Below are 15,003 nucleotides of genomic sequence, written 5' to 3' on the forward strand. Positions count from 1 at the left end.
TAGAAGTGCGACACTGGGAAGCACGCCACGATTTCCCCGAGGTTGTGAAGGGCGCTACAGAAATGCAACTCCTGAGTTGCAAAGTGCAACTCGTGCCCAAAGTCGACACATCTTCTGGTTCAGTTTGGAGGTACAATTGAGTGCTGTGAAATAATGGCCCCCCCCTTTTCCCCCCAGTGTCGAGACCAGAGATCGACCTGGCCTGGTTCTCTGATACTCCTATTTATTTTCCTTCATTTCCATCAGCAACCGCTCCCCATTCACTGTGCCACCTTACTCCCACCACCCCCGACCCACCACCTGACAAACCCCCCCCCCCCATCAACCCCCAGTGACCAATCCTTCACCCCCACCCCATCCCACAGACAGCCAATCCTCAGGTCGACCCCAGCAATCCCTCTCGACCCCCCCCCCCCTTCCCAACTGGCCTCCTGATCCCCCTCCAACCACCTGACTAGCCCCTCAACCACCGACTGTCCACCTAACCCCCTTCTAACCCTCGCCAATCCCTCTCAACCACCCGACTACCCCCTGACCAACTAGCCCGACCCCCACCCACCAACCCTCCACCCACCCACCCACCAACCCAATACAGCTGCAGAGTCTGAGCTGGGTTACAGCGTTCTGCTCCTACGGGCCATCCTTCACGTACAAGCCAAGACTGTGACCGCTGCCAACCCATCTGCTGTCACAGTACGGTTCAGATTTTCCAGCAGAAGTGGGGAGGGGTTTTGGGAAGGGGGGGGGGTGGCGTTGGTGCCTTTCTAACATCCAGTCCTGGCAGTCGGCCACAGTCTCTAGATCAGCTGGCTGAGTCTAGGCCGGATGATGAATTTGGAACTCCCCCAGTCTGTGTGTCTCAGTGCACAAATACAATCGGCTCACACAAAAGGCAGGTAGCTTCGTGACATTAATCAGAACCTGGGATCGCCTATACTGATTTCAATCACCTGAGGGACTCGGGGAGGAATTTCCCAGACAATTTCTTTCCGGAATTGACCAGGGTTTATTTCCTTCTGGCCTCCCCCCTGCCTGAGGGATGTTGGATGTGGAGGGGACGGGGACATGCCTGCATCGTAATACACACAATTAAAGCACAATTGTGTAGAACAGGCGGTTTTTGTTTGTGGTGCTATATTTAGGAACTGCATTTAACCCCAGGCGGGTTGTTTTAGTTTTATCCCTTTCCATTCTACAGTTCTTATTAATGGACTGGGTTATGGAGAAGGTCAGGGAAGTGAAGTTGAGGCTCAGGGGAGATCAGCCGTGATCATATTGAATGGCGGGGCGGCTTCGAGGGCTGAATGACTCCTCGTTCTTGGCCGGAATTCTCCAAAATCCCGGCCAATTGTTGACGCGGCATAAACACCGGAGCGGTGTACGGCGCCATCAACGGGCCTCCTGGCCCAGCAAATCACCGGTGTTCAGGGGGCTAGCATGGCTAGAAAGGCGGCCGTGCACGGTCTGCGCATGCGCGCGACGGCCGTCTGAGTGCTGGCGGGGAGCAACATGTCGGGGACCTATCAGCGGGCAGCACAGAAGGAGGTAGGCCCCCTCCAGATCGCGGCCACCTGCTGATCTGCCAATCGGAAGCCCCCGATCACGGCCCTCCCCCGGAGTCAGATCCCTCCCCCCCTCCTGCCGGGTGGTGCCAGGTTGGAACCACGCCGGCGGGTCTCGGCGGGCGTTCGGCCGGTCGCCCGCGGAGAATCGCCTCGGGGTCTGTTTCAGCAGCCCCCAACTGGGCGCCACACGGGCGCGATTGGCGCCGATTCTCCGCCGGCCGAAATAATCGACAGCCTGGCTTCGGAGCGGCTTGACGCTTGGAAAATCCCGGCCCCCCCGTGTTCTTATGAATGCACTTGTAAAATATGTCATCGCGCTAATCCTCAGTGAAACAGCATTCCAGTACCGGGTCCCGGGTTTAGCTCAGTGGGTCAGACAGCTGGTTTGCGATGCAGAGCCAGGCCTGCAGGGGCGGGTTCAATTCCCGCACCGGCTGAGGTTATCCATGAAGGCCCCGCCTTCTCAACCTTGCCTGAGGTGTGGTGATCCTCAGGTTAAATCACCACCAGTCAGCCCCCCCCGCCCACTGCGCAGACCGTGCAGGGCCGCCGGAGCAGCCTATGGTCATCTGGGACTGTGGTGACTTTACCTTTGGCTTACAATAAAAGTGGATGCTCACAGCGGCCAGTACTGTCTGCACAATATTCCCCACATATATACTTTTCATCTTTACAGCTCAATAGTAGGTACAGCCACCCAGCAGGTATGCAGCGTAGTACGGTGCTGACACAATGTGCCGAATGGCCTCCTTTTGCATTGCAGCAATTCTGTTAAGTCTCTGAACCAACAGCTTAAGGAGGAAGTTGTCTGGTCATTATCGAATTGCCTTTGGGAGCTTGTGTGCAAAACAGTGGTCATGTTTTCCAAATTACATTACTAAAGGTTTCGTCATTGACTGTAAAATCCTTTGAGATTGGGACTGATGTATTTTTATTTTATTTTGCTCGAGATCAGGCAATGGTTCAGATCTGTTTTGCTGTTGCGAGGGTAGTTTTTGAACCATACTATGTTATCAAAATGAGAGTGAGGCTGACATCACTTGTTACTTATGTGCAAATGCCGCAGTTAACTTCAGTCGAGGGCAGGCTAAGGTCGCTCTCAGAGGTTCCCTGTTTTACTACCAGAGCAGGTCAGAGGCTGGGAATCCTGCGGAGAGTAACTCACCCCCTGACCCCCCCCGCAAAGGCTGCCCATCGTCGAATCGTCTCCAAGTCAGGAGTGTGATGGAATACTCTCTACTGGTCTGGATGAGTGCAGCTCCAACAACTCAAGAAGCTCGACACCATCCACGACAAAGCAGCCCCGCTTGATTGGCACTCTCGCCAGCACCTTCAACATCCACACTCTCCACCGCGTACGCACAGCGGCAGTCATGTGTGCCACCTACAGGGCAGCACGGTGGCACAGTGGATTAGCCCTGCTGCCTCACGGCGCCGAGGTCCCAGGTTCGATCCCGGCTCTGGGTCACTGTCCGTGTGGAGTTTGCACATTCTCTCCGTGTTTGCGTGGGTTTCGCCCCCACAACCCAAAGATCATAGAATTTACAGTGCAGAAGGAGGCCATTCAGCCCATCGAGTCTGCATCGGCTCCTGTAAAGAGCACCCTACCCAAGGTTAACACCTCCACCCTATCCCCATAGCCCAACCCAACACTAAGGGTAATTTTGGACACTAAGGGCAATTTATCATGTCCAATCCACCTAACTTGCACATCTTTGGACTGTGGGAGGAAACCGGAGCACCCGGAGGAAACCCACGCACACACGGGGAGGATGTGCAGACTCCGCACAGACAGTGACCCAAGCCGGAATCGAACCTGGGACCCTGGAGCTGTGAAGCGATTGTGCTATCCACAATGCTACCGTGCCGCCCAAGATGTGCAGGGTAGGTGGATTGGCCAGGCTAAATTGCCCCTTAATTGGAAAAAATGAATTGGGTACTCTAAAATTTATTTTAAAAAAATAATAATCGACAAGATGCACTGCAACAAATCACCAATGCTCCTTCCAAACCCACCACCTTTCCCATTCAGAAGGATAAGGGCAGCAGATGCATGGGACTGCCACATGCAAGTCCCCCTCCGAACCACAGACCGTCCGGACTTGGAAATATACCGGCCATCCCTTCCCTGTCACTGAGCCAAAGTCCTGGAACAACCTCCCTAACAGCACTGTGGGTGTACCTGCACCACACGGACTGCGGAGATTCATGAAGGCAGCTCACACAAGGGGAGGGCAATATAAATGCTGGCATAGTCAGCAATGCCCACGTCCCATAAAAGAATAAAAAGACAGCGCCACGAAGACAGCACCTCACTGCCTGTCTCGTCATCATTAAACTGCATCGAGTGATATGATGTAACTACATTTGGACAGTAGGTACGAACTAAGCTCACCCTGAGAGTTAAGTCTTGGCCATTCCACATCCTTTTAATGATGTGATAATTTGCTAATTATTGCCAGCCAGCTCCTCTGGCACTGGTAATGACCTATTACAAGTGTGGAGTAATGTGCGTCAACATTTAATCGTTGTGGGAGATTTAAAAAATAATCCAAATTTTGTTTTCTTCCTCTCGATTTGATTTGACATTGAATCCAATCACAATTATACTTCTTTCTCCACCCATGTGTTCTTTATTTCAATTGGCTAAGGAGGTGCACAGTTACTTGCCCCTTTGACGCGGTTCCCTAGATTCACGGGGTCCCCTCACTGCGCCATTATCGGCTCACACTTCCAGCAACTTCCCGAGCAAAATATTGGCCAGCCAAGGCGCTGAAGGGCAACATCGTTAGATGCCCAGTCACATGGCTCCAAGGTAACTCCTTGTTCTTGGCCTGATCAATGGAAACTCGGGCTGGCTTATTTTGCTGTCCTCTTTCCAGGCATTCGCGTGTCTGTTTACATGACCTGGACTGTTTCCTTGCTTCTATTTGCAGACAACTGGTAACAAGAGACTTTATCGCTTGCATCATACCCAGTGGCACTTCACCCTGGCTCTGCCTGTTTTCCCTTTACGCCTCATCGCTAAAGAACTTGGATTTCTACAGCACCTTCCACGCCCATAAGGACCCCCAAAGGGTTTTACAGCCAATGGCGTACTTTTTGAAGTAACGTAGGAAATGCGGCGGCCAATTTGGGCACAGCAAGATCCCACAAAAGTGAGATAAATTACTTTTTGAGGCGAAACTGATTGGCCGATAAATGTGGCTCACAATATGGGAGTGCCCTCCTTTGTTGCCAATTGCCCCATGGGATGTTTCCCAACAAATTATCGCATCGGGGAGGCAGTGGTCTAGAGGTGTTGTCACTGGGCTTGTAATCCAGAGGCCCAGGGTAGTGCTCTGGGGATCTGGGTTTGAATCCCACCATGACAGGTAATTGAATTCAATACAAAACTGGAGCTCAAATGCTAATGATGCCCATATCAACAACAATTATTGTAGAAACTTCACTAATGACTCTTTTACTGTCCATGGATGTGCAGCTTAGGTTGGGTTACTGGGATAGGACGGTGGAGTGCACCCAGATAGGGGGCTGTTTTAGAGGGTCGGTGCAGATTTGATGGGCCGAATGGCCTCCCTGTCCACTGTAGGGATTCTATGAATTCCAGGTGCACAGTAATGTGGCCGAATCTTAAATGCCCTCTGAATAATGTTCAATAAATGATCGGTAATGAATGATAAACAAAACATATGGGAGCTTCCTGTGCATCAGGTGGGAATTAACAATCTCTACCATTAGTGACCATGTGATCTCCGCACTCTCAGTATAAGCATGTGAATGTTCAACTTAGTAAAGCATTAAGACAGAAAGTGCCAGTGACTATTTCAAACAGTACTTTATTGGCTGCGAATGGATGAGGTTATGAAAAGGCGCTACATAAATGCAAGGCAGCACAAAGCTAGGCAACACGTTTTCAGCAAAGGATGCCCTTTGTCTGAAGAGAACGACCGCACTCACCTTCAGAGACAGTCTCCAAAATCTGCGTGACTTTCTCCTTCTTCAGGATGTGCCTCTTGAGGTACTTCATAAAGATTCCCGAGCTGCGCTCTCCGTCCTGCACCTCGTACGCCTCCGCATCTTCACACCTGCAGCCCCGGCACCCAGGAAAAGATATCGTACACGTTTACGATGGCTCCAATTCTTTGCCCTTTCTTCCCCTCTCCACTCCCTGAAGGCCGGGCCTACGGCCCAATAGGCTAGCCCAATCGGAGTCGCCAAAAAAAAATCCCCGGTGGCCCAGTTGCATTTCAGAATGGGAAATTGAGAGTGGGCCAGATTTGCCATTCGTGGCCGTGCCATCTCAGTATTTATGGTGCAGGCGGGTGATTGGGTGAAGTCAGAAAGCAGAGTGTGGGCATTCATTTTAAATCTTTAAGAGTCTCATTTCCCTGGCCAGTGTGGGATCTTTCAACCGGAAAAAATATGAAATATGTCAAGTATATTCATCAATATCGTGTCAGCCTGTGTTAGGCAGTCAGTGCATGTGTGGCTAAAACTGTGTCATTGAAATCAGTCATGTTGCGTATTAGCAATTTCTATTCAGCAACATTGTCTTACAGGAGCTGTCACCTTATCTAATCAGTGGTACCACATGCGCCTCAGAGAAAGAAGGCTATGGGTTCAAGCCCTTCACAAAATGCAGGATGACGTGCCAGTTCATAGAACAGTACAGCACAGAACAGGCCCTTCGGCCCTCGATGTTGTGCCGAGCATTGTCCGAAACCAAGATCAAGCTATCCCACTCCCTGTCATTCTGGTGTGCTCCATGTGCCTATCCAATAACCGTTTGAATGTTCCTAAAGTGTCCGACTCCACTATCATAGCAGGCAGTCCATTCCACACCCTAACCACTTTCTGAGTAAAGAACCTACCTCGGATATCCCTCCTATATCTCCCACCCTGAATCTTATAGTTATGCCCCCTTGTAACAGTTACATTCACCCAAGGAAGTAGTCTCTGAACGTCTATTCTATCTATCCCCCTCATCATCTTATAAACCTCTATTAAGTCGCCTCTCATCCTCCTCCGCTCCAATGAGAAAAGCCCCACTCCCTCAACCTTTCCTCATAAGACCTATCCTCCAATCCAGGCAGCATCCTGGTAAATCTCCTTTGCACCCTTTCCAATACTTCCACATCCTTCCTATAGTGAGGTGACCAGAACTGCACACAATACTCCAAATGTGGCCCCACTAGGGTCATGTACAGTTGCAGCATAACCCCACGGCTCTTAAACTCAAGCCCCCTGTTAATAAACGCTAACACACTATGAGCCTTCTTCACGGCTCTATCCACTTGAGTGGCAACCTTCAGAGATCTGTGGACATGAACCCCAAGATCTCTCTGTTCCTCCACATTCCTCAGAACCCTGCCGTTGACCCTGTAATCTGCATTCAAATTTTTACTACCAAAATGAATCACCTCGCACTTCAGGGTTAAACTCCATCTGCCATGTTTTGGCCCAGCTCTGCATCCTATCAATGTCTCTTTGCAGCCTACAACAGCCCTCCACCTCATCCACTACTCCACCAATCTTGGTGTCATCAGCAAATTTACTGACCCACCCTTCAGCCCCCTCCTCCAAGTCATTGATAAAAATCACAAATAGCAGAGGACCCAGCACTGATCCCTGTGGTACACCGCTGGTAACTGGTCTCCAGTCTGAACATTTTCCATCCACCATCAGCCTCTGTCTTCTATGTGATAGCCAGTTACTGATCTAATCAGCCAAATTTCCCTCTATCCCACATGTCCTTACTTCCTTCATAAGCCGACCATGGGGAACCTTATCAAACGCCTTACTAAAATCCATGTATACGACATCAACTACTCTACCTTCATCCACACACTTAGTTACCTCCTCAAAGAATTCAATCAAATTTGTGAGGCAAGACTTACCCTTCACAAATCCGTGTTGACTATCCCGGATTAAGCTGCATCTTTCCAAATGGTCATAAATCCTATCCTTCAGAACCTTTTCCATTAACTTTCCGACCACCAAAGTAAGACTAACTGGCCTGTAATTACCAGGGTCATTCCTATTCCCTTTCTTGAACAGAGGAACAACATTCACCACTCTCCAGTCCTCTGGCACTATCCCCGTGGACAGTGAGGACCCAAAGATCAAAGCCAAAGGCTCTGCAATCTCATCCCTTGCCTCCCAAAGAATCCTAGGATATATCCCATCTGACCCAGAGGACTTGTCGACCCTCAGGTTTTTCAAAATTGCTAATACATCCTTCCTTCGAATATCTACCTCCTCCAGCCTACCCGCCTCTATCACACTCTCATCCTCAAAAACATGGCCCTTCTCTTTGGTGAACACTGAAGAAACGTATTCATCCAACACCTCTTCTATCTCTTCTGACTCCATGCACAAGTTCCCACTATTGTCCTTGACCGGCCCCAACCTCACCCTGGTCATTCTTTTATTTCTCACATCAGAGTAAAAAGCCTTGGGGTTTTCCTTGATCCGACCCGCCAAGGACTTCTCATGCCCCCTCCTACCTCTCCGGAGCCCTTTTTTTTTAAGCTCATTCCTTGCTACCTTGTAACCCTCAAGCGACCCAACTGAACCTTGTTTTCTCATCCTTACATACTCTTCCTTTTTCCTCTTGACAAGACATTCAACCTCTTTTGTGAACCATGGTTCCCTCACACGGCCATTTCCTCCCTGCCTGACAGGGACATACCTATCAAGGACACGCAGTATTTATTGCTTGAACAAGCTCCACTTTTCATTTGTGCCTTTCCCTGACAGTTTCTGTTCCCATCTTATGCTCCCTAATTCTTGCCTAATCGCATCATAATTACCCCATCCCCAATTATTATTATTTTTTTTTCTATAAATTTAGAGTACCCAATCATTTTTCCAATTAAGGGGCAATTTAGCGTGGCCAATCCACCTAACCTGCACATCTTTGGGTTGTGGGGGTGAAACCCACGCAGACACGGGGAGAATGTGCAAACTCCACACGGACAGCGACCCAGAGCCGGGATCGAACCTGGGACCTCGGCGCCGTGAGGCAGCAATGCTAACCCACTGTGCCACCGTGCTGCCCCTCCCCTCCCCCAATTATAAACCTTGCCCTGCCGTATGGCCCTATCCCTCTCCATTGCAATAGCGAAAGTCACCAAACTGTGGCCACTATCTCCAAAGTGCTCTCCCACAAACTAATCTAACACTTGGCCCGGTTCATTACCCAGTACCAAATCCAATATGGCCTCACCTCTTGTTAGCCTATTCAGAACAGCAAGCTCCCCGGCTGTTGGGATTCTGTTTCTGCCGGCAGTGCGCTTTCGGAGGCGCGGTGGGGGGGGGGGTTCAATGGGAACTCCCATTGGCAAGCGGCGGGAGTCGACCATCCCACTGCCAGGGAACGGCACACCGCAGAGAAACATGCGGCTGGGGGAAAGAGGAGAATCCAGCACGTTGCCTTTTGGACGAGGCATTAGATTGGTGCCCAGTCTAGCCTGAAATGTAACGCTTGATTTGACAAGCAGCAGCAGGTTGTGCTTATCAATGTCCAGGCCAATGTCCGCCACTCAATCAACACCACCGAACAGATTATCTGGATGGTGTGTGAAATCTGGTCGCCATGTTTCCTACAACAGGTACTTTATCGGCCGTCTAGCACGTTGGGACCCGCTGAGGGGCAGCACGGTAGCATAGTGGTTAGCACAATTGCTTCACAGCTCCAGGGTCCCAGGTTCGATTCCCGGCTTGGGTCACTGTCTGTGTGGAGTCTGCACGTTCTCCCCGTGTGTGCGTGGGTTTCCTCCGGGTGCCCCGGTTTCCTCCCACAGTCCAAAGATGTGCAGGTCAGGTGGATTGGCCGTGATAAATTGCCCTTAGTGTCCAAAATCGCCCTTAGTGTGGGGTGGGGTTGCTGGGTTATGGGGATAGGGTGGAGGTGGGGGGGGTTGTGTAGGGTGCTCTTTCCAAGAGCCGGTGCAGACTCGATGGGCCGAATGTCCTCCTTCTGCACTGTAAATTCTATGAAATTACAGTGTAGATTCTATGAAATAAGGTACTGCAGAAATGCCGTCTTTTCTGCTTAGTGACTGGGATGATCTGTCTATAACCGCCAGTTGCGAGAATGTTGACTTTAGCCTGTGCCGGAGACTATATTTGACTTAGCCTCGGATCACAATGGGCCACTGCTGTTCCTGGAGTTATCCAAAGGGATCGACAGCTTGTAAAACTAACTTTAGAGTATCCAATTCCTCTTTTCCAATTAAGAGGCAATTTAGTGCGGCCCATTCACCGACACGGCACATCTACCCACACGGACACGGGGAGAATGTACGAACTCCACACGGACAGTGACCCGGGGCCGGGATCGAACCTGGGACCTTCGGGGCCAAGAGGCAGCAGTGCTAACCACTGCGCCGCCGTGCCGTCCGCTGGGATGGCCAGTTTTTGGGGAGGCCTTGTGCAGGCCTCAGGCTGATCAGCAAGCAACCCAGTAACTCTGGGAGAGTCGAATATGAAACTGCAGAACTGGTATTAGGAAAGATTGCTGCTGGTGTCTGAGCATCACCTTGCCGGGTCCATAAGGCATAGGAGCAGAGTTAGGCCACTCGGCCCATCGAGTCTGCTCCGCCATTCAATCATGGCTGATATTTTCTCATCCCCATTCTCCTACCTTCTCCCCATAACCTCTGATCCCCTTATTAATCAAGAACCTATCTATAAGGCCATAAGACATAGGAGCAGAATTATGTGTTTCGAGAAAGCGGCTAATATTAATTAACAGCATGCAGAATCCCCTTGGCAGGCCTGGTACATACAATATGGCAGCTACAGCTCCACCCAGGTTACCATGGCGCTAATAATTCTGACACAGCAAACTCTGGTTCTCATCCATCGGCCTGAATGACGCAGAAAAGAAACTTTGCCGTTGCCCACCACCCCACTCAACCCGCCTCTGCCGAGCTCCGTCACAACTTAGATTCAGGTTAGCCAGTCCCAATGAAAATCTAATGTCAGTCAGGATTTTCCAAAACATGAAAGCCCATGGGATGGGTCTGTGTAACGTACATACAACCGGGTCAAAACAGAAGGAATTGAGGTGACGAAGTTTTGTTTCAGTTAGTCGGCGTTGGAATCAAGAGGTGTCAATAGAATTAAGATACAGATCAGGCACGATCACACTGGAGGACGGTCAGGATAGAGGGGCTGAATGGCTTTCTCCTGCTCTCAAATCACAGAGTGAGAGAGAGAGGCAGGATCTTGTGAGGTTGTGAAGATAGTGGTCGGTTGGGGGGGGGGCAGAAATTAGTCATGCCTCTGATCTACCAGCCCCGTTAGATCGGATACCAAGTGGGGTGGCACAGTGGTTAGCACTGCTGCCTCACAGCTCCAGGGTCCCAGGTTCAATTCCATCCACGGGTGACTGTCTGAGTGGAGTTTGCACGTTCTCCCCGTGTCTGCGTGGGTTTCCTCCGGGTGCTCCGGTTTCCTCCCACAGTCCAAAGATGTGCAGGTTAGGTGGATGGGCCAGGCTAAATTGCCCTCCGTGTCCAAAGGTTAGGTGGGGTTACTGGGTTATGAGGATAAGATGGAGGCGTGAGCTCAAGTCGGGTGCTCTTTCCAAGGGCCGGTGCAGACTCGATGGGCTGAATAGCCTCCTTGTGCACTGTAAATTCGATGATTCTGAGGGATCTTGCCTGCAAATCATTATCACCTCCTTAAATTAAATACCAGGAGGATACTCACGTTGCATATCCATAGACGATATTCCCAGTGGGAGCAAGTGGTTGCAGATCGGAGGGAAGGTACGTCTGATTATACCTAGAAAGCAAATGCAGAAAGGATTCATTGACATATCGCAAGTATCTCAAAAGAGGAGATATTCATGCGTTACACTGTGGCGTGGCTGAGCTGAATATGGGCGATGTGTGGGAGGGGCTTGGCAGAGAATGAAAACTAGAGGATGGGAGCACGAGGCTGTGACTCAAGGCGATCAGAGTGGCACCAGACGCATTTTGGTCCGAATCTCAATTTAGTGTGTAGCCAAGGTGGGCTGGCACGGTGGCACAGCGGTTGGCACTGCTGCCTCACAGCACCAGGCACCCGGGTTCAATCCGCTCCTTGGGGTGACTGTGTGGAGTCTGCACATTCTCCCCGTATCTACGTAGACTTCCTCCAATTTCCTCCCACAGTGCAAAGACGGTAAAATTGCCCCTTAGTGTCCATACGAGTGGGTTGGGTGGGGTTACAGGGATGGAGCAGGGGCACGGTAGCACAGTGGTTAGCACTGTTACTTCACAGCTCCAGGGCCCCGGGTTCGATTCCTGGCTTGGGTCTGTGCGAAGTCTGCACGTGGGTTTCCTCCCGGTGCTCCGGTTTCCTCCCACAGTCCAAAGATGTGCAGATTAGGTGGATTGGCCATGCTAAATTGCCCTTAGGTTAGAACAAAGAAAATTACAGCACAGGAACAGGCCCTTCGGCCCTCCCAGTCTGCGCCGATCCAGATCGGTGGGGGGGTTACTGGGTTATGGGGATAGGGTGCAGGTGTGGGCTTAAGTGGGGTGCTCTTTCCAAGAGCCGGTGCAGACTCAATGGGCTGAGTGGCCTCCTTCTGCACTGTAAATGCTATGAAAATCTACGTGTGCTCTTTCAGAGAGTCGGTGCAGTTTTGACGGGCCGAATGGCCTCCTTCTGCACTGCAGGGATACTATGAGAAACCTGTCCCTCGATTATCTGGGAGGTGGAATGCTCAGATGCGGCAGGCAGGACGTGGAGGGCCTGTGGCAGCACCTGAAGGCGAGGAACAGTGGTGCCAAGAATCAGAGCCCGTTTGGGCAGTGTTGTCTGAATGTTGAGCTATTGGTAGCTAATCGAGAACCTAGGTGTAGCCAATTACCTTTCTGATTAGGAAAATACCTTGCTGAAAAAATTGACAGAATATAAACTGAAATGGAAATGACAAACACATGCAAGACAGGAGTGAATTACAGCGACTGAATGTATGGATCCAAGGAAGAACAGCTGAAACACGTATGAAACATGCAACATGGAAATGGGATTTGGCTGCACCGATCAATGCTCGTGTTTCCTTCGTGTTCAAGCTCCAGTCTCAGTTCTGGTGTCACTTCAATCCCCTTCGCCAACTTATTTTCATTACTAACACGGGAAATGAGTTTCATGTTCCAGTGCTATAGGGAACGCTTTGTCCCATCCCAAATGTTGTATATATATATGGCTCTTTGCTTTTATCCCAAACAAACTTTTTCATCCTGTGGTCTGCCTCTACCACCCTCTCAGGCAGCAAGTTCCACATCACAGCACCCTCTGGGTAAAGGAAATCCTCCTCGACTCCTCTCTCATCACCAATTACTTTGAATTTATGTCTTCCACTTATTGATCACGCTGCTAATGAAAATGTGATCCTTCTTATTCACTCTATCACCTGGCCCCTCTTAATTTTGCACATCTCAATTAATTCTCCCCTCAACCTTCTCTGTTTCAAAGAAAATAACCAATCTTTGCTCGTACCAAAATTCTTTGTTCCTGGTAACATCGTTAAATCTCTTCTGTATGTTCTCCAGTGTGATCACATCCTTCCTGTAATGTGGTGACCAGAACTGGATGCAGTACTGTAGTTGTGATCTAGTGTTTTATACAGTTCTGGCTAATCTTCTCTGCTCTTGTATTCAAAACCTCGACCAATAGGTAACAGGAGTAACAGGAATGCAGAGTACTGGGCTAATGGCAAGATTCTTGGTAGTGTAGATGAACAGAGAGATCTCGGCATCCAGGTACATAAATCCCTGAAAGTTGCCACCCAGGTTAATAGGGCTGTTAAGAAGGCATATGGTGTGCTAACCTTTATCAGTAGGGGGATTGAGTTTCGGAGCCACAAGGTCATGCTGCAGCTGTACATAACTCTGGTGCGGCCACTCCTGGAGTACTGCGTGCAGTTCTGGTCACCACATTATAGGAAGGATGTGGAAGCTTTGGAAAGGGTTCAGAGGAGATTTATTAGGATGTTGCCTGGTATGGAGGGAAGGTCTGACGAGGAAAGGCTCAGGGACTTGAGGTTGTTTTCGTTAGAGAGGAGAAGGCTGAGAGGTGACTTAATAGAGACATATAAGATAGTCAGAGGGTTAAGGGTGGACAGTGAGAGTCTTTTTCCTCGGATGGTGATGACCAACACGAGGGGACATAGCTTTAAATTGAGGGGTGGTAGATATAGGACAGATGTCAGAGGCAGTTTCTTTACTCAGAGAGTAGTAGGGGTGTGGAACGCCCTGCCTGCAACAGTAGTAGACTCGCCAACTTTAAGGGCATTTAAGTGGTCACTGGATAGACATATGGATGAAAATGGAATAGTGTAGGTCAGATAGGCTTCAGATGGTTTCACAGGTCGGCGCAACATCGAGGGCCGAAGGGCCCGTACTGCGCTGTAATGTTCTATTTTCTAATAACAGTACAAAGTACCACCTGTTTTCTTAGTGACCTAATCTGCCTGTCCTGCTTCCTTCAGGGATCTGTAGATGTACAATGTCCTTTTGGTCCTCTACACTGCTCAGAATCCCGGTGTCTATTGTGTATTCTCTTGCTTTGTTTATCCTTTTCAAATTACATCACATTTACAGTCTTTACGGCAATGAAGGAGTCCATTCTGCCCATTGAGTCCATGCTGGCTCTCTGCAGTGCAATCCAGTCAGTCCCCCATCCCCACCCCTTTTCCACAGCCCAGCAACTTCAGTTCCTTCAAGCGCTCATCCAATTTCCTTTTGAAATCACTGACTGTCGCCCTCCAAGGCAGTGGGTTCTAAGTCATTCACGCTCATGGCGTAAAAGGTTCTCCTCCCCACAATCTTAAAACTATGTCCTCAAGCCCTTGTACTATTCTTTTTCAAGACTGAATTCCATTCCCCACTTTCCTGTCAAATGGTTAAGTCCATTGATATGTTCCTGCAGTCTACGACTTACCTCCTCTGTTCTGACCTCACTGTCAACTCTCCTATTGTTTCAAACCACTTTTCAGCAATTTGGCTGCATAGTTGCTCCCCCATTTCTACACTCCCAGTTGTCTAACTACTGCTGTGTTCGTTAGTCATATTCAAAAGGATTGTCAATACGCTGTGCACACTGATGGGAGGGTCTTTCAATCTTCACACACAAGCAGGAATCTTGACGGTACATAAGCAGTTGTCGGCATTATTATATTGTGAGTGCAATATCTTTTTTTTTGTAAATTTAGATTAGCCAATTATTTTTCCAATTAAGGGGCAATTTACCGTGGCCAATCCACCTACTCTGCACATTTTTGGGTTGTGGGGGCGAAACCCACGCTGACACGGGGAGAATGTGCAAACTCCACACAGACAGTGACCCAGAGCCGGGATCGAACCTGGGACCTCAGCGCCGTGAGGCGGTTGTGCTAACCACTAGGCCACCGTGTTGCCCCTGAGTGCAATAT

General features: G+C 49.8%; 1 protein-coding gene across 4 annotated transcripts in view; it reads right to left on the reverse strand.

The window, feature by feature from the left end:
• Nucleotides 1-15,003, reverse strand: part of malt3 (MALT paracaspase 3) — a 242,432-nt gene that overhangs the window by 20,977 nt on the left and 206,452 nt on the right. For all 4 annotated transcript variants that reach the window (XR_005458688.1, XM_038784246.1, XM_038784245.1 and 1 more), the window contains exons 11-12: nt 11,289-11,363; nt 5,526-5,653 (exon numbers count right to left, since the gene is read on the reverse strand). Coding sequence is in view for 3 of the 4 variants with exons in the window: in XM_038784246.1 (XP_038640174.1) it covers nt 5,526-5,653; nt 11,289-11,363 (203 nt within the window). In the remaining variant the exon portion in view is untranslated. The remainder of the gene's footprint in view (nt 1-5,525; nt 5,654-11,288; nt 11,364-15,003) is intronic.

The sequence above is a fragment of the Scyliorhinus canicula genome, chromosome 24 (genome assembly GCF_902713615.1).
Source record: "Scyliorhinus canicula chromosome 24, sScyCan1.1, whole genome shotgun sequence".
In the NCBI taxonomy this organism is placed as follows: Eukaryota; Metazoa; Chordata; class Chondrichthyes; order Carcharhiniformes; family Scyliorhinidae; genus Scyliorhinus; species Scyliorhinus canicula.